Below are 24,437 nucleotides of genomic sequence, written 5' to 3'. Positions count from 1 at the left end.
CATAATCATCATCATCATTGTGTGAATGTTCCAAACATTCTCACATATGCTTTTCTACACCAAAATCCATCTATTTATTGTGTGAATGCTCCAAACATTCTCACATATGCTTTTCTACACCAAAATCCATCTATTTATTATTGTGTGAATGCTCCAAACGTTCTCACCAGTGACGTGCGGTGAGGTTGATGGCTGGTGAGGCACTGACTTCATCACAGTCACATTTACAAACATATGAACCCTAAAGAGTATCTTATTCACCATTTGATTGGCAGCAGTTAACGGGTTATGTTTAAAAGCTCATACCAGCATTCTTCCCTGCTTGGCACTCAGCATCAAGGCTTGGAATTGGGGGTTAAATCACCAACAATTATTCCCGGGCGCGGCGCCGCTGCTGCCCACTGCTCCCCTCACCTCCCAGGGGGTGATCAAAGGGATGGGTCAAATGCAGAGGACATATTTCATTACACCTAGTGTGTGTGTGACAATCATTGCTACTTTAACTTAACTTTAACTTTACACATACAAACTGTAGCACACAAAAAAGCTCATTTAATAAAAAAAACATTATTATGGTCTTACCTTTACTTATAAATGAAGTCCATGCGCCGCAACTAAAGCCCTCACTTAAACTTTCCACGTGCAAGATTGAATCTATTTAAAAAAGTGTAACCGAGGGTTTATAAATGTCGCCTATACTGTATGAAACTACAAAATAACAAACACGGAGGCTCCAGTTTACACCAGGATCACTTTATTTACCTTCTTTCAAAAACCTCCGCTCCACTCCGTGTCATCACTTCCGCTTTTAGCCCCTTCAAAATAAGAGCTCAAGGCATATACTGTATAACAGCGCATAACAGGAACTTAACATCACAAAGAGGAAAGCCCATGAAAATAGGTTACAAAAGTTATTTAATAAGAAGCCAAAAAGTGCAAAAACAATAATGTTCGTGTTGGAGGAGTTGTGAATTAGGTACACCTGCTCTGCAGGTGTACCTAATGTTGTGGCCCTGCAGTCATTCACAACTCCTCCAACACCAACATTATTGTTTTTGCACTTTTTGGCTTCTTATGAAATAACTTTTTTAAATAGATTCAATCTTGCACGTGGAAAGTTTAAGTGTGGGCTTTAGTTGATATAACAAGGCGGGATTACTGGAGCCTCAGCCAGTGCGTCTTTTGCAGCCGTTTTATGATCGCTCAGCACAAGAAATACGTTACACACATACAGTTGTTGACAAAATACACTGTACATTATATACCTCAGCTAACTAAACTATGGAAATGTATAATATAATTCATATAGCAATACGGTCTCACTGCACAGCAGGCCAGCAGTTAGCCGAGTCATTGCGCAATCCATGTTGAGGCACTGAGTGACGTGCCTCAACTGGCTGCTGTTCACCGCACCGTCTCTTCTCAGTATTTGAACGGCAAATGTGGAAATTCAGCGATTTTGAATTAAAATAATCTAAAACTGGTGAAGTTAAATGGAAAATAACTTTATAGTATAATCACTGGATACATTTAACAATTTAATAAAAAAAAATTCTTTTTACATTTTTTTTCTTTCCATGATGGCAGATGAGGCCCTGCCTCACCTGCCTCTAGTGACTGCACGTCACTAGTTCTCACATATGCTTTTCTACACCAAAACCATTTATTATTGTGTGAATGCTCCAAAAGTTCTCACATATGCTTTTCTACACCAAAATCCATCTATTTATTATTGCGTGAATGCTTCAAACGTTCTCACATATGCTTTTCTTCACCAAAATCCATCCATTTATTGTGTGAATGCTCCAAACATTCTCATATGCTTTTCTACACCAAAATCCATCCATTTATTATTGTGTGAATGCTGCAAACATTCTCATTTTCTACACCAAAATCCATTTATTTATTATTGCGTGAATGCTCCAAACATTCTCACATATGCTTTTCTACACCAAAATCCATCTATTTATTATTGTGTGAATGCTGCAAACATTCTCACATATGCTTTTAAACACCAAAATCCATCTATTTATTGTGTGAATGCTCCAAACATTCTCATTTTCTACACCAAAATCCATTTATTTATTATTGTGTGAATGCTGCAAACTAGAGATGCGCGGATAGGCAAATATTTCATCCGCAACCGCATCAGAAAGTCGTCAACCATCCGCCATCCACCCGATGTAACGTTTGATCAGAACTGCACCCGCCCGCCATCCGCCCGGTATATCTAATATAGACGATGCAAGGCATTAGTGAGGCACCTGCCAACTACTCCGGTTTTCCCGTAATTCGTACGGTTTTCATCAACCTATTCCGGGTTACGGGTGCAGTGATAAAAAATACGGTTTTTCATTAATTAAAAAAAAAAAAAGGGTGAAAACTACGCGAATTGCACCTTGTGCAGACAAGATTTTTCGATCGGACACGGAGGAATTAGCGATGTAAAAGACCACGTTGGGACAAAAAAACACAAGTCTAATGCCGTTGCTAGCGATACAAGTGGAAAACTTTCAACGTTTTTCGTCGCCCAAACAGATTCTTTGGATGTGATAAATGCCGAAGTTTTATTTACGGAGGCAATAATTGAGCATGGATTTCCAATCGCACTGGCTGATCACATGGGACAGTTAAATGTTTGTAATGCAACCTTTAAAAATCATTACGCGGTGATCGCGGTCCCAAAAATAAACTTTTCTTGCATGATAATGTCCAGAAGAATTCGCTTTATATTACTATAGAGTCCTTTTAACGAATGAGTTTGATGGTTTATCACAAACCTTAAATGAAAGAAGTCCTTTGTTCTCCTGCACCATGCATGCGCTTTGGCCTTGCTTCGTGTTTGGTGCGCAATCCTGTCGGCTGTATTTCACAGCACGACATACTGTTAAAAGTGTTTATACTATTTATGCTTTCAAGTCCAAGTTGAAGAAATCTTGTTAAATGTTGACAGCATAACTACCAAAATACAGAAGTATGTCCTTAATATTTTTGCAGTGCTATTTCTGTTGAAAAGTTCAAATGATTACATTAGAGATGTGATGTGCCACTTTTCAAGTGTCTGATGGCTTAAATTAATTTTCATGAATTTTTCATATTTTGAATTCTTTTGAAAGGCTTACAAAAAAACTACATTTGAATTGTAATTCCATGCTATTGACAGGACTATTAATTTTAATGAAGTTAGCTTACCATGTTTACAGTATGATAATTGTGATAGAAATGTGAATTTTAGGCACAGAATATTTTTTTACAATTGAACAAGGCAGTAGATTATACAAGCTTGGACAGAAAGTTAATAATGACACCAATTTTTTTTTTTATGGAATTGTTTAGTACTGTTTTACCATTTGTTTACTGTAAAAAGTGTTTATACTTTCAATGAACAAATTGAAGTCTTGTGAAAGGTTGACAGGATAACTGGCATTAACTGTCAAAATAATTTCAAACTATTGAAGTTAGCTTACAGAATAAACATGTCAATCAACCCATATGATTTTTGCTGTAATATTTTTGTTTTGAAAAGTCACTGTGACTGATAGAAAAGTGATGGTTTTAGCAACATTTTAACCTGTCTGAATGCTAATAATCATTTTGCGTCGGGGGGGGCGAAGTCCTGAACCCTCCACCAGGACCTTGTCCTGGACCTACCGGGGCCTGCGGCCCTTGGACCCTGGCTACTAGGTTTTTCTGATTTCAAAAGTTGGCAGGTATGGTGAGGTTATAAAGCTTTTGCCTGTTAAAGAAAGGAGACTGATCCAATGCAGCACAGACTTTCGCGTGCCACGCGGTCACGACCCAGACGCACACCAGTGCGCAATCATATGGGAGCCGCGCTGAGCGCACCTCCAAGCGCGTCTCGCTGCCGGCGACGGCCGGGTATATGGGCCCGACGCTCCAGCGCCATCCATTTTCAGGGCTAGTTGATTCGGCAGGTGGGTTGTTACACACTCCTTAGCGGGTTCCGACTTCCATGGCCACCGTCCTGCTCTCTATATAAACAAGGGTGAGCCCCACCCCTTTCGTGAGCGCACTGCGCGCGGAGTGACCCCTGTTACGCGCCCCCGGCAACAGGGGTGGCGGGCAGGTAAGCTGCGCGGGCGGAGCGCGCGGAGTGACCCATGTTACGAGCCCCCGGCCACGGGGGTGGCGGGCAGGTAAGCTGCTTACCTGCTGCGCGTGACGCCGGCCGCGGCGAAGGCGGACGAGGCGGGGTGTCGGTGCGGTGGGCGCGGTGGTGACCCTGGACGTGCGTCGGGCCCTTCTCGCGGATCGCCACATTTTTCATCCCATTTAAACCGTTATAACGTCAAACTGTTCAGCCTATTCAGGAATGGCGGGCTTTCCCTTGACGAATTCCAAAGATTCCCAGATTTCCTACAATTCCAGGTTTTCCGGGACATTTTTCCCATTCAGAATGAATTGGCCATTTTTCAAACGTCCACCATTTCCACATTTTTCAACCGATTCAAACAATTCCACCTTCAACACATTCCACCGTCCTGGAAATTCAAAGTACCTTTTTTTTCCAAGTTCACAAAAATTCCAGGATTTTCGTGAATTCCTACTTTTCCAAAGTCGTATTTCCACCCTGTTTTCTGGCGACTCCTCCTCCCACATTTTGCAACTCACTTCAAATGTTCCACCGTCAAAAAATTCCTCTTCATCAGGAAAAAAAAAACAAAGTTGTTTTTTTAACTGGAAAAATTCCTGGTTTTCCCGAAATTCCAGGAATTCCGTAATACCATTTCTCAATTCAACATGTTACTACTTCAACATTTCTCGACCGTTTGGAAAAATTCCAACACCAACCATTCAACTCATTCAGAAAATTCTAGTTTTTTACCATTTTCAAAAAAATTCCCTCTTTTCTCGGAATTCCCAAATTTCCATGAAATTCCCATTGAAAAGAATGGGACATTTTTCCAAGTTCCACAACTCCCACATTTTCTTATCCGATTCAAACTGTTCCAACTTCAAAATATTCAGCCTGTTAAAGAATTGTGTGCTCCTTTTCAACAATTATAAAAAAAATTCCAGGATTTCCTACAATTCCCAGTTTTCAGGGTCATTTTTCCCATTCAAAATTAATTATCCATTTTTCAAACTTCCGTAATTCCCAAATTTTTCAACCGATTCAAACCATTCCATCTTCAACACATTCAATTCATCCTGGAAATTCAAACAACCATTTTTCCACGTCCAACAAATTTCCAGGAATTCCTGTCTTTTTGTTCTAACCTTATTCCCAACCTTTTTAGTGCAATGACTCCTTTCACATTTTGCAACCCATTTCAACCCTTCCACTGTCAAAACATTCCTCTTAGTCAGGACAAAAAATCAAGTTGGTTTAAGAACTTGAAAAATTCCCGGTTTTCCCAAAATTCCATAATACAGTTTTTCAATTAAAATTTCTTGACCGATTTAAACAATTCAACACCAACCAATTCAGCTCATTCAGGACATTCATGCTCCTAATCATTTTCCAAAAAATCCCGCTTTTCCCCAAATTCCCAAATTTCCAGGAAGTTCCCATTGAAATCAATGGGACATTTTTCCAAGTTCCACAACTCCCACATTTTTTATCCGATTCAAATTGTTCCAACTTCAAAATATTCAGCCTGTTCAAGAATTGTGTACTCCATTTCAACAATTATAAATTTTTTTCCAGGATTTCCTATAATTCCCAGTATTCAGGGTCATTTTCCCCATTCAAAATGAATTATCCATTTTTCAAACTTCCGTAATTCCAACATTTTTCAACCGATTCAAACCATTCAATCTTCAACACATTCAATTCATCCTGGAAATTCAAACAACCATTTTTCCACGTCCAACAAATTTCCAGGAATTCCTGTCTTTTTGTTCTAACCTTATTCCCAACCTTTTTTAGTGCAATGACTCCTTTCACATTTTGCAACCCATTTCAACCCTTCCACTGTCAAAACATTCCTCTTAGTCAGGACAAAAAATCAAGTTGGTTTAAGAACTTGAAAAATTCCCGGTCTTCCCCAAATTCCGTAATACAATTTTTCAATTAAAAAACTGTTGCTACTTCAACATTTCTTGACTGATTTAAACAATTCTAACACCAACCAATTCAGCTCATTCAGGACATTCATGCTCCTAATCATTTTCCAAAAAATCCCGCTTTTCCCCAAATTCCCAAATTTCCAGGATGTTCCCATTAAAATCAATGGGACATTTTTCCAAGTTCCACAACTCCCACATTTTTTATCCAATTCAAACTGTTCCAACTTCAAAATATTCAGCCTGTTCAAGAATTGTGTGCTCCTTTTCAACAATTATTTAAAAAATTCCAGGATTTCCTATAATTCCCAGTTTTCAGGGTCATTTTCCCCATTCAAAATGAATTATCCATTTTTCAAACTTCCATAATCCCCACATTTTTCAACCGATTCAAACCATTCCATCTTCAACACATTCAATTCATCCTGGCAATTCAAACAACCATTTTTCCACATCCAACAAATTTCCAGGAATTCCTGTCTTTTTGTTCTAATCTTATTCCCAACCTTTTTTTAGTGCAATGACTCCTTTCATTTTGCAACCCATTTCAACCCTTCCACTGTCAAAACATTCCTCTTAGTCAGGATAAAAAAATCAAGTTGGTTTAAGAACTTGAAAAATTCCCGGTTTTCCCAAAATTCTGTAATACAATTTTTCAATTAAAAAACTGTTACTACTTCAACATTTCTTGACTGATTTAAACAATTCTAACACCAACCAATTCAGCTCATTCAGGACATTCATGCTCCTAATCATTTTCCAAAAAATCCCGCTTTTCCCCAAATTTCCAGGAAATTCCCATTGAAATCAATGGGACATTTTTCCAAGTTCCACAACTCCCACATTTTTTATCCGATTCAAACTGTTCCAACTTCAAAATATTCAGCCTGTTCAAGAATTGTGTACTCCATTTCAACAATTATTTAAAAAATTCCAGGATTTCCTATAATTCCCAGTTTTCAGGGACATTTTCCCCATTCAAAATGAATTATCCATTTTTCAAACTTCCGTAATTCCCACATTTTTCAACCGATTCAAACCATTCCTATCTTCAACACATTCAATTCATCCTGGAAATTCAAACAACCATTTTTCCACGTCCAACAAATTTCCAGGAATTCCTGTCTTTTTGTTCTAACCTTATTCCCAACCTTTTTTAGTGCGATGACTCCTTTCACATTTTGCAACCCATTTCAACCCTTCCACTGTCAAAACATTCCTCTTAGTCAGGACAAAAAATCAAGTTGGTTCAAGAACTTGAAAAATTCCCGGTTTTCCCAAAATTCCGTAATACAATTTTTCAATTAAAAAACTGTTACTACTTCAACATTTCTTGACCGATTTAAACAATTCTAACACCAACCAATTCAGCTCATTCAGGACATTCATGCTCCTAATCATTTTCCAAAAAATCCCGCTTTTCCCCAAATTTCCAGGAAGTTCCCATTGAAATCAATGGGACATTTTTCCAAGTTCCACAACTCCCACATTTTTTTATCCGATTCAAACTGTTCCAACTTCAAAATATTCAGCCTGTTCAAGAATTGTGTACTCCATTTCAACAATTATAAAAAAAATTCCAGGATTTCCTATAATTCCCAGTTTTCAGGGTCATTTTCCCCATTCAAAATGAATTATCCATTTTTCAAACTTCCATAATTCCCACAACCGATTCAAACCATTCCATCTTCAACACATTCAATTCATCCTGGAAATTCAAACAACCATTTTTCCACGTCCAACAAATTTCCAGGAATTCCTGTCTTTTTGTTCTAACCTTATTCCCAACCTTTTTTAGTGCGATGACTCCTTTCACATTTTGCAACCCATTTCAACCCTTCCACTGTCAAAACATTCCTCTTAGTCAGGACAAAAAATCAAGTTGGTTTAAGAACTTGAAAAATTCCCGGTTTTCCCGAAATTCCGTAATACAATTTTTCAATTAAAAAACTGTTACTACTTCAACATTTCTTGACCGATTTAAACAATTCTAACACCAACCAATTCAGCTCATTCAGGACATTCATGCTCCTAATCATTTTCCCAAAAAATCCCGCTTTTCCCCAAATTCCCAAATTTCCAGGAAGTTCCCATTGAAATCAATGGGACATTTTTCCAAGTTCCACAACTCCCAAATTTTTTTATCCGATTCAAACTGTTCCAACTTCAAAATATTCAGCCTGTTCAAGAATTGTGTGCTCCTTTTCAACAATTATAAAAACAATTCCCGGATTTCCTATAATTCCCAGTTTTCAGGGACATTTTCCCCATTCAAAATGAATTATCCATTTTTCAAACTTCCATAATTCCCACATTTTTCAACCGATTCAAACCATTCCATCTTCAACACATTCAATTCATCCTGGAAATTCAAACAATCGTTTTTCCACGTGCAACAAATTTCCAGGAATTCCTGTCTTTTTGTTCTAACCTTATTCCCAACCTTTTTTAGTGCAATGACTCCTTTCACATTTTGCAACCCATTTCAACCCTTCCACTGTCAAAACATTCCTCTTAGTCAGGACAAAAAATCAAGTTGGTTTAAGAACTTGAAAAATTCCCGGTTTTCCCGAAATTCCGTAATACAATTTTTCAATTAAAAAACTGTTACTACTTCAACATTTCTTGACCGATTTAAACAATTCTAACACCAACCAATTCAGCTCATTCAGGACATTCATGCTCCTAATCATTTTCCAAAAAATCCCGCTTTTCCCCAAATTCCCAAATTTCCAGGAAGTTCCCATTGAAATCAATGGGACATTTTTCCAAGTTCCACAACTCCCACATTTTTTTATCCGATTCAAACTGTTCCAACTTCAAAATATTCAGCCTGTTCAAGAATTGTGTGCTCTTTTTCAACAATTATAAAAAAAAATTTGGATTTCCTATAATTCCCAGTTTTCAGGGTCATTTTCCCCATTCAAAATGAATTATCCATTTTTCAAACTTCCGTAATTCCCCACATTTTTCAACCGATTCAAACCATTCCTATCTTCAACACATTCAATTCATCCTGGAAATTCAAACAACCATGTTTCCACGTGCAACAAATTTCCAGGAATTCCTGTCTTTTTGTTCTAACCTTATTCCCAACCTTTTTTAGTGCGATGACTCCTTTCACATTTTGCAACCCATTTCAACCCTTCCACTGTCAAAACATTCCTCTTAGTCAGGACAAAAAAATCAAGTTGGTTTAAGAACTTGAAAAATTCCCGGTTTTCCCAAAATTCCGTAATACAATTTTTCAATTAAAAAACTGTTACTATTTCGACATTTCTTGACCGATTTAAACAATTCTAACACCAACCAATTCAGCTCATTCAGGACATTCATGCTCCTAATCATTTTCCAAAAAATCCCGCCTTTCCCCAAATTCCCAAATTTCCAGGAAGTTCCCATTGAAATCAATGGGACATTTTTCCAAGTTCCACAACTCCCACATTTTTTATCCGATTCAAACTGTTCCAACTTCAAAATATTCAGCCTGTTCAAGAATTGTGTACTCCATTTCAACAATTATGAAAAAAATTCCAGGATTTCCTATAATTCCCAGTTTTCAGGGACATTTTCCCCATTCAAAATGAATTATCCATTTTTCAAACTTCCATAATTCCCACAACCGATTCAAACCATTCCATCTTCAACACATTCAATTCATCCTGGAAATTCAAACAACCATTTTTCCACGTCCAACAAATTTCCAGGAATTCCTGTCTTTTTGTTCTAACCTTATTCCCAACCTTTTTTAGTGCAATGACTCCTTTCACATTTTGCAACCCATTTCAACCCTTCCACTGTCAAAACATTCCTCTTAGTCAGGACAAAAAATCAAGTTGGTTTAACAACTTGAAAAATTCCCGGTTTTCCCAAAATTCAAAAATACAATTTTTCAATTAAAAAACTGTTACTACTTCGACATTTCTTGACCGATTTAAACAATTCTAACACCAACCAATTCAGCTCATTCAGGACATTCATGCTCCTAATCATTTTCCAAAAAAATCCCGCTTTTCCCCAAATTCCCAAATTTCCAGGAAGTTCCCATTGAAATCAATGGGACATTTTTCCAAGTTCCACAACTCCCACATTTTTTATCCGATTCAAATTGTTCCAACTTCAAAATATTCAGCCTGTTCAGGAATTGTGTGCTCCTTTTCAACAATTATAAAAAAAATTCCAGGATTTTCTATAATTCCCAGTTTTCAGGGTCATTTTCCCCATTCAAAATGAATTGTCCATTTTTCAAACTTCCATAATTCCCACATTTTTCAACCGATTCAAACCATTCCATCTTCAACACATTCAATTCATCCTGGAAATTCAAACAACCATTTTTCCACGTCCAACAAATTTCCAGGAATTCCTGTCTTTTTGTTCTAACCTTATTCCCAACCTTTTTTAGTGCAATGACTCCTTTCACATTTTGCAACCCATTTCAACCCTTCCACTGTCAAAACATTCCTCTTAGTCAGGACAAAAAATCAAGTTGGTTTAAGAACTTGAAAAATTCCCGGTTTTCCCGAAATTCCGTAATACCATTTTTCAATTAAAAAACTGTTACTACTTCAACATTTCTTGACCGATTTAAACAATTCTAACACCAACCAATTCAGCTCATTCAGGACATTCATGCTCCTAATCATTTTCCAAAAAATCCCGCTTTTCCCCAAATTTCCAGGAAGTTCCCATTGAAATCAATGGGACATTTTTCCAAGTTCCACAACTCCCACATTTTCTTATCCGATTCAAACTGTTCCAACTTCAAAATATTCAGCCTGTTCAAGAATTGTGTGCTCCTTTTCAACAATTATAAAAACAATTCCCGGATTTCCTATAATTCCCAGTTTTCAGGGTCATTTTCCCCATTCAAAATGAATTATCCATTTTTCAAACTTCCATAATTCCCACAACCGATTCAAACCATTCCATCTTCAACACATTCAATTCATCCTGGAAATTCAAACAACCATTTTTCCACGTCCAACAAATTTCCAGGAATTCCTGTCTTTTTGTTCTAACCTTATTCCCAACCTTTTTTAGTGCGATGACTCCTTTCACATTTTGCAACCCATTTCAACCCTTCCACTGTCAAAACATTCCTCTTAGTCAGGACAAAAAATCAAGTTGGTTTAAGAACTTGAAAAATTCCCGGTTTTCCCAAAATTCCGTAATACAATTTTTCAATTAAAAAACTGTTACTACTTCAACATTTCTTGACCGATTTAAACAATTCTAACACCAACCAATTCAGCTCATTCAGGACATTCATGCTCCTAATCATTTTCCAAAAAAATCCCGCTTTTCCCCAAATTCCCAAATTTCCAGGAAGTTCCCATTGAAATCAATGGGACATTTTTCCAAGTTCCACAACTCCCACATTTTTTTATCCGATTCAAACTGTTCCAACTTCAAAATATTCAGCCTGTTCAAGAATTGTGTGCTCCTTTTCAACAATTATAAAAACAATTCCCGGATTTCCTATAATTCCCAGTTTTCAGGGTCATTTTCCCCATTCAAAATGAATTATCCATTTTTCAAACTTCCGTAATTCCCACATTTTTCAACCGATTCAAACCATTCCTATCTTCAACACATTCAATTCATCCTGGAAATTCAAACAACCATGTTTCCACGTGCAACAAATTTCCAGGAATTCCTGTCTTTTTGTTCTAACCTTATTCCCAACCTTTTTTAGTGCGATGACTCCTTTCACATTTTGCAACCCATTTCAACCCTTCCACTGTCAAAACATTCCTCTTAGTCAGGACAAAAAAATCAAGTTGGTTTAAGAACTTGAAAAATTCCCGGTTTTCCCAAAATTCCGTAATACAATTTTTCAATTAAAAAACTGTTACTATTTCGACATTTCTTGACCGATTTAAACAATTCTAACACCAACCAATTCAGCTCATTCAGGACATTCATGCTCCTAATCATTTTCCAAAAAATCCCGCCTTTCCCCAAATTCCCAAATTTCCAGGAAGTTCCCATTGAAATCAATGGGACATTTTTCCAAGTTCCACAACTCCCACATTTTTTATCCGATTCAAACTGTTCCAACTTCAAAATATTCAGCCTGTTCAAGAATTGTGTACTCCATTTCAACAATTATGAAAAAAATTCCAGGATTTCCTATAATTCCCAGTTTTCAGGGACATTTTCCCCATTCAAAATGAATTATCCATTTTTCAAACTTCCATAATTCCCACAACCGATTCAAACCATTCCATCTTCAACACATTCAATTCATCCTGGAAATTCAAACAACCATTTTTCCACGTCCAACAAATTTCCAGGAATTCCTGTCTTTTTGTTCTAACCTTATTCCCAACCTTTTTTAGTGCAATGACTCCTTTCACATTTTGCAACCCATTTCAACCCTTCCACTGTCAAAACATTCCTCTTAGTCAGGACAAAAAATCAAGTTGGTTTAAGAACTTGAAAAATTCCCGGTTTTCCCAAAATTCCGTAATACAATTTTTCAATTTAAAAACTGTTACTACTTCAACATTTCTTGACCGATTTAAACAATTCTAACACCAACCAATTCAGCTCATTCAGGACATTCATGCTCCTAATCATTTTCCAAAAAATCCCGCTTTTCCCCAAATTCCCAAATTTCCAGGAAGTTCCCATTGAAATCAATGGGACATTTTTCCAAGTTCCACAACTCCCACATTTTTTATCCGATTCAAACTGTTCCAACTTCAAAATATTCAGCCTGTTCAAGAATTGTGTGCTCCTTTTCAACAATTATAAAAAAAATTCCAGGACTTCCTATAATTCCCAGTTTTCAGGGTCATTTTCCCCATTCAAAATGAATTATCCATTTTTCAAACTTCCGTAATCCCCACATTTTTCAACCGATTCAAACCATTCCATCTTCAACACATTCAATTCATCCTGGAAATTCAAACAACCAATTTTCCACGTCCAACAAGTTTCCAGGAATTCCTGTCTTTTTGTTCTAACCTTATTCCCAACCTTTTTTAGTGCAATGACTCCTTTCACATTTTGCAACCCATTTCAACCCTTCCACTGTCAAAACATTCCTCTTAGTCAGGACAAAAAATCAAGTTGGTTTAAGAACTTGAAAAATTCCCGGTTTTCCCGAAACTCCGTAATACCATTTTTCAATTAAAAAACTGTTACTACTTCGACATTTCTTGACCGATTTAAACAATTCTAACACCAACCAATTCAGCTCATTCAGGACATTCATGCTCCTAATCATTTTCCAAAAAATCCCGCTTTTCCCCAAATTCCCAAATTTCCAGGAAGTTCCAATTGAAATCAATGGGACATTTTTCCAAGTTCCACAACTCCCACATTTTCTTATCCGATTCAAACTGTTCCAACTTCAAAATATTCAGCCTGTTCAAGAATTGTGTACTCCATTTCAACAATTATAAAAAAAATTCCAGGATTTCCTATAATTCCCAGTTTTCAGGGTCATTTTCCCCATTCAAAATGAATTATCCATTTTTCAAACTTCCGTAATTCCCACATTTTTCAACCGATTCAAACCATTCAATCTTCAACACATTCAATTCATCCTGGAAATTCAAACAACCATTTTTCCACGTCCAACAAATTTCCAGGAATTCCTGTCTTTTTGTTCTAACCTTAATCCCAACCTTTTTTAGTGCGATGACTCCTTTCACATTTTGCAACCCATTTCAACCCTTCCACTGTCAAAACATTCCTCTTAGTCAGGACAAAAAATCAAGTTGGTTTAAGAACTTGAAAAATTCCCGGTTTTCCCAAAATTCCGTAATACAATTTTTCAATTAAAAAACTGTTGCTACTTCAACATTTCTTGACCGATTTAAACAATTCTAACACCAACCAATTCAGCTCATTCAGGACATTCATGCTCCTAATCATTTTCCAAAAAATCCCGCTTTTCCCCAAATTCCCAAATTTCCAGGAAGTTCCCATTGAAATCAATGGGACATTTTTCCAAGTTCCACAACTCCCACATTTTTTTATCCGATTCAAACTGTTCCAACTTCAAAATATTCAGCCTGTTCAAGAATTGTGTGCTCCTTTTCAACAATTATAAAAAAAATTCCCGGATTTCCTATAATTCCCAGTTTTCAGGGTCATTTTCCCCATTCAAAATGAATTATCTATTTTTCAAACTTCCGTAATTCCCACATTTTTCAACCGATTCAAACCATTCCTATCTTCAACACATTCAATTCATCCTGGAAATTCAAACAACCATTTTTCCACGTCCAACAAATTTCCAGGAATTCCTGTCTTTTTGTTCTAACCTTATTCCCAACCTTTTTAGTGCGATGACTCCTTTCACATTTTGCAACCCATTTCAACCCTTCCACTGTCAAAACATTCCTCTTAGTCAGGACAAAAAATCAAGTTGGTTTAAGAACTTGAAAAATTCCCGGTTTTCCCAAAATTCCGTAATACAATTTTTCAATTAAAAAACTGTTACTACTTCAACATTTCTTGACCGATTTAAACAATTCTAACACCAACCAATTCAGCTCATTCAGGACATTCATGCTCCTAATCATTTTCCAAAAAATCCCGCTTTTCCCCAAATTTCCAGGAAGTTCCCATTGAAATCAATGGGACATTTTTCCAAGTTCCACAACTCCCACATTTTTTTATCCGATTCAAACTGTTCCAACTTCAAAATATTCAGCCTGTTCAGGAATTGTGTGCTCCTTTTCAACAATTATAAAAACAATTCCCGGATTTCCTATAATTCCCAGTATTCAGGGACATTTTCCCCATTCAAAATGAATTATCCATTTTTCAAACTTCCATAATTCCCAAATTTTTCAACCGATTCAAACCATTCCATCTTCAACACATTCAATTCATCCTGGAAATTCAAACAACCATTTTTCCACGTCCAACAAATTTCCAGGAATTCCTGTCTTTTTGTTCTAACCTTATTCCCAACCTTTTTTAGTGCAATGACTCCTTTCACATTTTGCAACCCATTTCAACCCTTCCACTGTCAAAACATTCCTCTTAGTCAGGACAAAAAATCAAGTTGGTTTAAGAACTTGAAAAATTCCCGGTTTTCCCAAAATTCCGTAATACAATTTTTCAATTAAAAAACTGTTACTACTTCAACATTTCTTGACCGATTTAAACAATTCTAACACCAACCAATTCAGCTCATTCAGGACATTCATGCTCCTAATCATTTTCCAAAAAATCCCGCTTTTCCCCAAATTTCCAGGAAGTTCCCATTGAAATCAATGGGACATTTTTCCAAGTTCCACAACTCCCACATTTTTTTATCCGATTCAAACTGTTCCAACTTCAAAATATTCAGCCTGTTCAGGAATTGTGTGCTCCTTTTCAACAATTATAAAAACAATTCCCGGATTTCCTATAATTCCCAGTATTCAGGGACATTTTCCCCATTCAAAATGAATTATCCATTTTTCAAACTTCCATAATTCCCAAATTTTTCAACCGATTCAAACCATTCCATCTTCAACACATTCAATTCATCCTGGAAATTCAAACAACCATTTTTCCACGTCCAACAAATTTCCAGGAATTCCTGTCTTTTTGTTCTAACCTTATTCCCAACCTTTTTTAGTGCAATGACTCCTTTCACATTTTGCAACCCATTTCAACCCTTCCACTGTCAAAACATTCCTCTTAGTCAGGACAAAAAAATCAAGTTGGTTTAAGAACTTGAAAAATTCCCGGTTTTCCCAAAATTCCATAATACAATTTTTCAATTAAAAAACTGTTACTACTTCAACATTTCTTGACCGATTTAAACAATTCTAACACCAACCAATTCAGCTCATTCAGGACATTCATGCTCCTAATCATTTTCCAAAAAATCCCGCTTTTCCCCAAATTCCCAAATTTCCAGGAAGCTCCCATTGAAATCAATGGGACATTTTTCCAAGTTCCACAACTCCCACATTTTTTATCCGATTCAAACTGTTCCAACTTCAAAATATTCAGCCTGTTCAGGAATTGTGTGCTCCTTTTCAACAATTATAAAAACAATTCCCGGATTTCCTATAATTCCCAGTTTTCAGGGTCATTTTCCCCATTCAAAATGAATTATCCATTTTTCAAACTTCCATAATTCCCACATTTTTCAACCGATTCAAACCATTCCATCTTCAACACATTCAATTCATCCTGGAAGTTCAAACAACCATTTTTCCACGTCCAACAAATTTCCAGGAATTCCTGTCTTTTTGTTCTAACCTTATTCCCAACCTTTTTTAGTGCGATGACTCCTTTCACATTTTGCAACCCATTTCAACCCTTCCACTGTCAAAACATTCCTCTTAGTCAGGACAAAAAATCAAGTTGGTTTAAGAATTTGAAAAATTCCCGGTTTTCCCAAAATTCCGTAATACAATTTTTCAATTAAAAAACTGTTACTACTTCAACATTTCTTGACCGATTTAAACAATTCTAACACCAACCAATTCAGCTCATTCAGGACATTCATGCTCCTAATCATTTTCCAAAAAATCCCGCTTTTCCCCAAATTTCCAGGAAGTTCCCATTGAAATCAATGGGACATTTTTCCAAGTTCCACAACTCCCACATTTTCTTATCCGATTCAAACTGTTCCAACTTCAAAATATTCAGCCTGTTCAGGAATTGTGTGCTCCTTTTCAACAATTATAAAAAAAATTCTTGGATTTCCTATAATTCCCAGTTTTCAGGGACATTTTCCCCATTCAAAATGAATTATCCATTTTTCAAACTTCCATAATTCCCACATTTTTCAACCGATTCAAACCATTCCATCTTCAACACATTCAATTCATCCTGGAAATTCAAACAACCATTTTTCCACGTCCAACAAATTTCCAGGAATTCCTGTCTTTTTGTTCTAACCTTATTCCCAACCTTTTTTAGTGCAACGACTCCTTTCACATTTTGCAACCCATTTCAACCCTTCCACTGTCAAAACATTCCTCTTAGTCAGGACAAAAAATCAAGTTGGTTTAAGAACTTGAAAAATTCCCGGTTTTCCCAAAATTCCGTAATACAATTTTTCAATTAAAAAACTGTTACTACTTCGACATTTCTTGACCGATTTAAACAATTCTAACACCAACCAATTCAGCTCATTCAGGACATTCATGCTCCTAATCATTTTCCAAAAAATCCCGCTTTTCCCCAAATTTCCAGGAAATTCCCATTGAAATCAATGGGACATTTTTCCAAGTTGCACAATTTCCACATTTTTCAACCTATTCAAACCATTCCAACACCAACACATTCCACTCATCCAACTAACACTTTCCCAAGTTCCAAACCAAATTCGGGTTTTTCCTGGAAATTCAAACTCTTCAACATTCAAACTATTCTTACATTCAAACTACATTCTGTCAACATTTCAGTTTTACTTCAGCATTGGAGCATTCACATGCAATTCCTTCAGGAATTGCCTCTTCTACTTATTATTACCGTTCATATGGCTACAGTATATCAGGGCCAGGCAATTTACGGCACATTTTGAAAATATTTTTTGAAGTATTTATTTCAAACCTGCACAATACAACAACATACTTTTTTTTTTTTTTTTTTTTTAACCAAAAAAAACGTAAAAAGTGGAATAAAAGAGCAAACCGGTAAGAAGAAAAAGTTGCAATATTGACAGTAATAACACAAAGATGCTATGCAGGCAGTTTTTCACTTTAAACCTAACATTGTTTGAAAAATAATAACAATTGACTGATTGATCTAAAGTTGATCTAGAGATTTAAAGTGTTAAAAGTAAAAATAATGCATTTTAATGCAACTGTCATTCCTCAAAAAATAATAATGAACCAAAAGCATTGTTGTTAGCGATGATCCCTCAGGTGGTACTCCATCAAAAAGCCACATCAGTGTGTAAAGGATATCACCACATGGGCTCAGGAACACTTCAGAAAACCACTGTCAGTAACTACAGTCGGTCGCTACATCTGTAAGTGCAAGTTAAAACTCTACTATGCAAAGCCAAAGCCATTTATCAACAACACCCAGAACAGCTCATCTTAGATCAGGGGTCGGCAACCCGCGGCTCTTTAGCGCCGCCCTAGTGGCTCTCTGGAGCTTTTTAAAAAATGTATGAAAAATGGAAAAAGATGAGGGGGAAAACATTTCTTTTTTGTTTTCATATGGTTTCTGTAGGAGGACAAACATGACATAAGCCTCCCTAATTGTTGCAAAGCACACTGTTTGTATTAAACATGCTTCACTTATTCGAGTATTTGGCGAGCGCCGTTTTGTCCTACTAATTTTGGCGGTCCTTGAACTCACCGTAGTTTGTTTACATGTACAACTTTCTCCGACTTTCTAGGACGTGTTTTATGCCACTTCTTTTTCCGTCTCATTTTGTCCACCAAACGTTTAACGTTGTGCATGAAAGGTGAGTTTTGTTGATGTTATTGACTTGTGTGGAGTGCTAATCAGACATATTTGGTCACTGCATGACTGCGAGCTAATCGATGCTAACATGCTATTTAGGCTAGCTATATGTACATATTGCATCATTATGCCTCATTTGTAGCTATATTTGAGCTCATTTAGTTTCCTTTAAGTCCTCTTAATTCAATTTATATCTCATGACACACTATCTGTATGTGATATGGCTTTTAATTTTTTGCGGCTCCAGACAGATTTGTTTTTGTATTTTTGGTCCAATATGGCTCTTTCAACATTTTGGGTTGCCGACCCCTGTCTTAGATGGACTGATGCAAAGTGGAAAAGTGTTCTGTGGTCTGACGAGTCCACATTTCAAATTGTTTTTGGAAACTGTGGACGTTGTGTCCTCCGGGCCAAAGATGAAAATAACCATCCGGATTGTTCTACACTCTTAGAAATAAAAGTGCTAAGTAGAACCATATAAGGTTCTTCGGCTCGTCCTCATAGGAGAACCCTTTTTGGCTCCAGGTAGAACCTTTTTATAAAGGTTCCACCTGGAACCCTTTTGGAGGGTTCTACCTAGAACTGTGTGTGTAAGGTTCCACCCAGAACCCCCCCATGAGAGGTTCTACAAAGAACCCACGCAGGGAGTTCCACTAAGAACCCTTTCATGTTTCAAGGGTTTCATCTAGAACCCACACAGGGAGTTCCACTAAGAACCCTTTCGTATTTCAAGGGTTTCATCTAGAACCCACACAGGGAGTTCCACTAAGAACCCTTTCGTATTTCAAGACTTTCGTCTAGAACCCACGCAGGGAGTTCCACTAAGAACCCTTTTGTATTTCAAGACTTTCATCTAGAACCCACGCAGGGAGTTCCACTAAGAACCCTTTCGTATTTCAAGGGTTTCATCTAGAACCCACACAGGGAGTTCCACTAAGAACCCTTTTGTATTTCAAGACTTTCATCTAGAACCCACGCAGGGAGTTCCACTAAGAACCCTTTCGTATTTCAAGACTTTCATCTAGAACCCACACAGGGAGTTCCACTAAGAACCCTTTTGTATTTCAAGACTTTCATCTAGAACCCACGCAGGGAGTTCCACTAAGAACCCTTTCGTATTTCAAGGGTTTCATCTAGAACCCACGCAGGGAGTTCCTCTAAGAACCCTTTCGTATTTCAAGACTTTCATCTAGAACCCACGCAGGGAGTTCCACTAAGAACCCTTTCGTATTTCAAGACTTTCATCTAGAACCCACGCAGGGAGTTCCACTAAGAACCCTTTCGTATTTCAAGGGTTTCATCTAGAACCCACACAGGGAGTTCCACTAAGAACCCTTTCGTTTGTCAAGGGTTTCATCTAAAACCCATGCAGGGAGTTCCACTAAGAACCCTTTCATGTTTCAAGGGTTTCATCTAAAACCCACACAGGGAGTTCCACTAAGAACCCTTTCGTTTGTCAAGGGTTTCATCTAAAACCCATGCAGGGAGTTCCACTAAGAACCCTTTCGTATTTCAAGGGTTTCATCTAGAACCCACACAGGGAGTTCCACTAAGAACCCTTTCATGTTTCAAGGGTTTCATCTAGAACCCACACAGGGAGTTCCACTAAGAACCCTTTCGTATTTCAAGGGTTTCATCTAGAACCCACACAGGGAGTTCCACTAAGAACCCTTTTGTATTTCAAGACTTTCGTCTAGAACCCACGCAGGGAGTTCCACTAAGAACCCTTTCGTATTTCAAGACTTTCATCTAGAACCCACACAGGGAGTTCCACTAAGAACCCTTTCGTATTTCAAGGGTTTCATCTAGAACCCACACAGGGAGTTCCACTAAGAACCCTTTCGTTTGTCAAGGGTTTCATCTAGAACCCATGCAGGGAGTTCCACTAAGAACCCTTTCATGTTTCAAGGGTTTCATCTAGAACCCACACAGGGAGTTCCACTAAGAACCCTTTTGTATTTCAAGACTTTCATCTAGAACCCACGCAGGGAGTTCCACTAAGAACCCTTTCGTATTTCAAGGGTTTCATCTAGAACCCACACAGGGAGTTCCACTAAGAACCCTTTCGTTTGTCAAGGGTTTCATCTAAAACCCATGCAGGGAGTTCCACTAAGAACCCTTTCATGTTTCAAGGGTTTCATCTAGAACCCACACAGGGAGTTCCACTAAGAACCCTTTCGTTTGTCAAGGGTTTCATCTAAAACCCATGCAGGGAGTTCCACTAAGAACCCTTTCATGTTTCAAGGGTTTCATCTAGAACCCACACAGGGAGTTCCACTAAGAACCCTTTCGTTTGTCAAGGGTTTCATCTAAAACCCATGCAGGGAGTTCCACTAAGAACCCTTTTGTATTTCAAGACTTTCATCTAGAACCCACACAGGGAGTTCCACTAAGAACCCTTTCGTATTTCAAGGGTTTCATCTAGAACCCACACAGGGAGTTCCACTAAGAACCCTTTCGTTTGTCAAGGGTTTCATCTAAAACCCATGCAGGGAGTTCCACTAAGAACCCTTTCATGTTTCAAGGGTTTCATCTAGAACTCACACAGGGAGTTTCACAAAGAACTATTTCATGTTTCAAGGGTTTCATCTAGATCTGACACAGGGGGTTCTAAAAACATCCCTTTTCAAAGGTTTTCACCGATAACCGTCTTGTCTTCTGAGGGTTCTATAAAGAACCATATTGTATTCTACAGATCAGTTTAGTTCATATTATATTGTGGTCATTTATCATGTTGACATTGAACAAACATTCAAAACATTTATTTAAAGATAGGCACCATTATTGGCAAATGTTATCAGGAAGTATGTCCCTGGTGACACAGGATCTTACCCATGCTTTCAACAATCCCCGAAGAACTCTTTCTTCCAAAAACGGTTCTCTGGATCAAAATAGTTCTTACTGGAACCCTTAGTGTTAGTGAGAACCCTTTTAAAACCAATTATTCAGAAAAGGGGTTTTAAAGGGTTCTCTGGATCAAAATGGTTCTTACTGGAACCATTAGCGTTACCAAGAACCCTTGAAAAACCCTTTCTTCGGGAAAGGGTTTTTCAGAAGCAAATGGTTCCAGTTAGAACCTCAGCCCTTGTAGAAGAACCCTTTTAGAACCCTTATTTCTAAGAGTGTAGGGTGAAAGTGTAAAAGGCAGCATGTGTGATGGTATGGGGGTGTATTAGTGGCCAAGACATGGGTAACTTACACATCTGTGAAGGCACCATTAATGCTGAAAGGTACATACAGCTTTTGGAGCAACATATGTTGCCATCCAAGCAACATTATCATGGACGCCCCTGCTTATTTCAGCAAGACAATGCCAAGCCAGGTGTTACAACAGCGTGGCTTCATAGTAAAAGAGTGCGGGTACTAGACTGGCCTGCCTGTAGTCCAGACAGTGAAAATGTGTGAAGGCTAAAATATGAGAAGGGAGACTGTTGAACAACTTAAGTGTCAAGACTTGGTCCTGGGGTTTAGTTTTTCTGGGATGCAACGGAAAGTTGGCTCGGGCGAGACGGGAATTTAAGTACATTTTTATTTAAAGACTATAACTACAAAAAAAAGGAAGTAAACAAAAGGCGCGCACAATGGCGGAGAACAAACTATGAAACCAAAAAGACTATAAACATGGAACAAAAAACTTACTTGGCTTGGACAAAAATAGTAGCATGAAGGATGGACATGGAAAGAATGGACAGAGCATAAATGTGAGGATGTCACCAGAAAGACAAACTGAAAAACACTGAACTTAAATACTACCGACATGATTAACGAAAACAGGTGCGTGACTCAAAACGTGAAACAGGTGCGTGACGTGACAGGTGAGAACTAATGGGTTGCTATGGTGACAATCAAGAGTGCACAATGAGTCCAAACGTGGAACAGGTGAAACCAATGGGGTAATCATGGAAACAAGACAAGGGAGTGAAAAGACAGAAACGAAAGAGTCCTATAACTAAACAAAACATGACTTAAAACCAGGGCCGGCCCGTGGCATAGGCCATATAGGCAAATGCTAAGGGCGCCGTCCATCAGGGGGCGCCACGCCAGTGCCACAAATGTTGGAGAAAAAAAAAGAAAAAAGAAAAAGTTGGTACTATTATTTCTAAATACAAAAAATAATCCCACGTTAATTAAAATGCAAAGTAAAGCCTATTTAATAGAAATATTATTTGTTACAACATTACGCCCCCTCTCCCCCCGCACAGTGCGCCCCCTCCCTTCCCGTATCATGACTCTTTTTGGACGTCACCACATCAAAAAATCAACACAAGGTGTCAAAACGGCCAAAACTGTCAGGTGCCCAGGTAGCAGGTAGGTGAGCCGAACATGAAATTATTTGTCTGTTACAGAATGTGATAGTAACCTGGCTTTTTAGCATTAAGCTAATGTCACATGATTCGGCAATTGCTAATCAATAAATAGCTAGTTCTGTTTCAACGTTGGGTTAATATTGTGGAGGGGGCTAAATTGTTATGGAAAATAATAATGTAACGTTAGGTAATTACAGTACTCCCACCTTACATTCCTCAGGGACATTTGTATTAGATCTTTGAAGCAGCTGTTTTTTTGTTTACATTGTTATTGCCTTCTGGTTAGCTAATGTTTGCCCTGCAGGTAATAGTCACTTTTCCACCCCTTTATATATTAGGTATAGTTGTAAGTAAAAAAAAAAGGTCAAAGACAAAGCTATTCGGTTTCTTGTGAGTATATACTCTTCACTGCCGAATTCTAAGTTCATGATTATTTGCAAAAAATAGCAAAGTGTGAACATGAAATATCTTGTCTTTGCAGTCTATTCAATTGAATATAAGTTGAAAAGGATTTGTTGTATTCTCTTTTTATTGACCATTTACACAACGTGACAACTTCACTGCTGCGTTTGTCTTATCAAGATGAGAGCGTACCGCTGATTATGTGGAACCAACCGCCGGTGTAGATCTTCTTATATTTGGAGGGGTCTTTTCCCCCGATGAAGGTGCACTCCATGCCCAGCAAGCTGAGCACGAAGCCCAGCATCCCCAGGGAGAGCGCGGCCATCAGCAGGCCTCGCACGATCTGGATGTGGCCTGGGGGGGGGGGGAACAGATCCACACGCCGCTGAGCCGCGGTCCTCGAGGTGAGTTCAGGCTGTACTTACCCTCTACGGACCAGAGCACGGGGTAGTCGTAGCAGTTGCTGACAGCCGTGGAATCTGTGAAACAAGCTCTCCACAGACTGGACCAGTACCAGGCCACCTTCAGGATGGAGGAGCCCCCCATCCCGCCGACTGAGGTGATCTTCCAGCCTTCCATGGCCATGGTGCAAGCCACGAAGATCCAACCCATCACGGTCATCAAGAAGCCCCAGATCTGGACCACTCGGATCCGCATCCCCGGCTTTCTCCAAAAGCAGGTTCCTTAGCGCTCTAGAAAGGTATGTTGATTTGGAACCCAAATCCCAGCAAGTGCTCGGTTCAGGAGTCAGAAGCAGAGTTGTTGTGTGTGTGTGGGAGTGGAGGGCCCCTCAGGTTCCCATGGTCACAACAGTTGTCAGTTTGAATCTGGGCCCAGAGTGCTGCTCTAAGCAGGCGTCTCCGATTACGTGTCGCACACGCCAGCACAGCAGATGTGAAAGATTGTGGCAATATACAGGTAAAAGCCAGTAAATTAGAATATTTTGAAAAACTTGATTTATTTCAGTAATTGCATTCAAAAGGTGTAACTTGTACATTATATTTATTCATTGCACACAGACTGATGCATTCAAATGTTTATTTCATTTAATTTTGATGATTTGAAGTGGCAACAAATGAAAATCCAAAATTCCGTGTGTCACAAAATTAGAATATTACTTAAGGCTAATACAAAAAAGGGATTTTTAGAAATGTTGGCCAACTGAAAAGTATGAAAATGAAAAATATGAGCATGTACAATACTCAATACTTGGTTGGAGCTCCTTTTGCCTCAATTACTGCGTTAATGCGGCGTGGCATGGAGTCGATGAGTTTCTGGCACTGCTCAGGTGTTATGAGAGCCCAGGTT

The 24,437-nt window shown here is 38.1% G+C and overlaps 1 protein-coding gene across 1 annotated transcript in view; it reads right to left on the bottom strand.

The window, feature by feature from the left end:
- The window catches only part of cldn10e (claudin 10e), a 24,596-nt gene extending 810 nt beyond the window's left edge, over positions 1 to 23,786 (bottom strand). The window contains exons 1-2 of the mRNA XM_061973629.2: positions 23,555 to 23,786; positions 23,322 to 23,483 (exon numbers count right to left, since the gene is read on the bottom strand). Of these exons, the coding sequence (XP_061829613.2) occupies positions 23,322 to 23,483; positions 23,555 to 23,786 (394 nt within the window). The remainder of the gene's footprint in view (positions 1 to 23,321; positions 23,484 to 23,554) is intronic.
- Positions 23,787 to 24,437: the final 651 nt, after the last annotated feature.

The sequence above is a fragment of the Nerophis lumbriciformis genome, linkage group LG01 (assembly GCF_033978685.3).
Source record: "Nerophis lumbriciformis linkage group LG01, RoL_Nlum_v2.1, whole genome shotgun sequence".
Lineage (NCBI taxonomy): Eukaryota > Metazoa > Chordata > Actinopteri > Syngnathiformes > Syngnathidae > Nerophis > Nerophis lumbriciformis.
The sequence above is the reverse complement of the archived record's forward strand: the minus strand, read 5'-3'. Positions and strand labels throughout refer to the sequence as shown.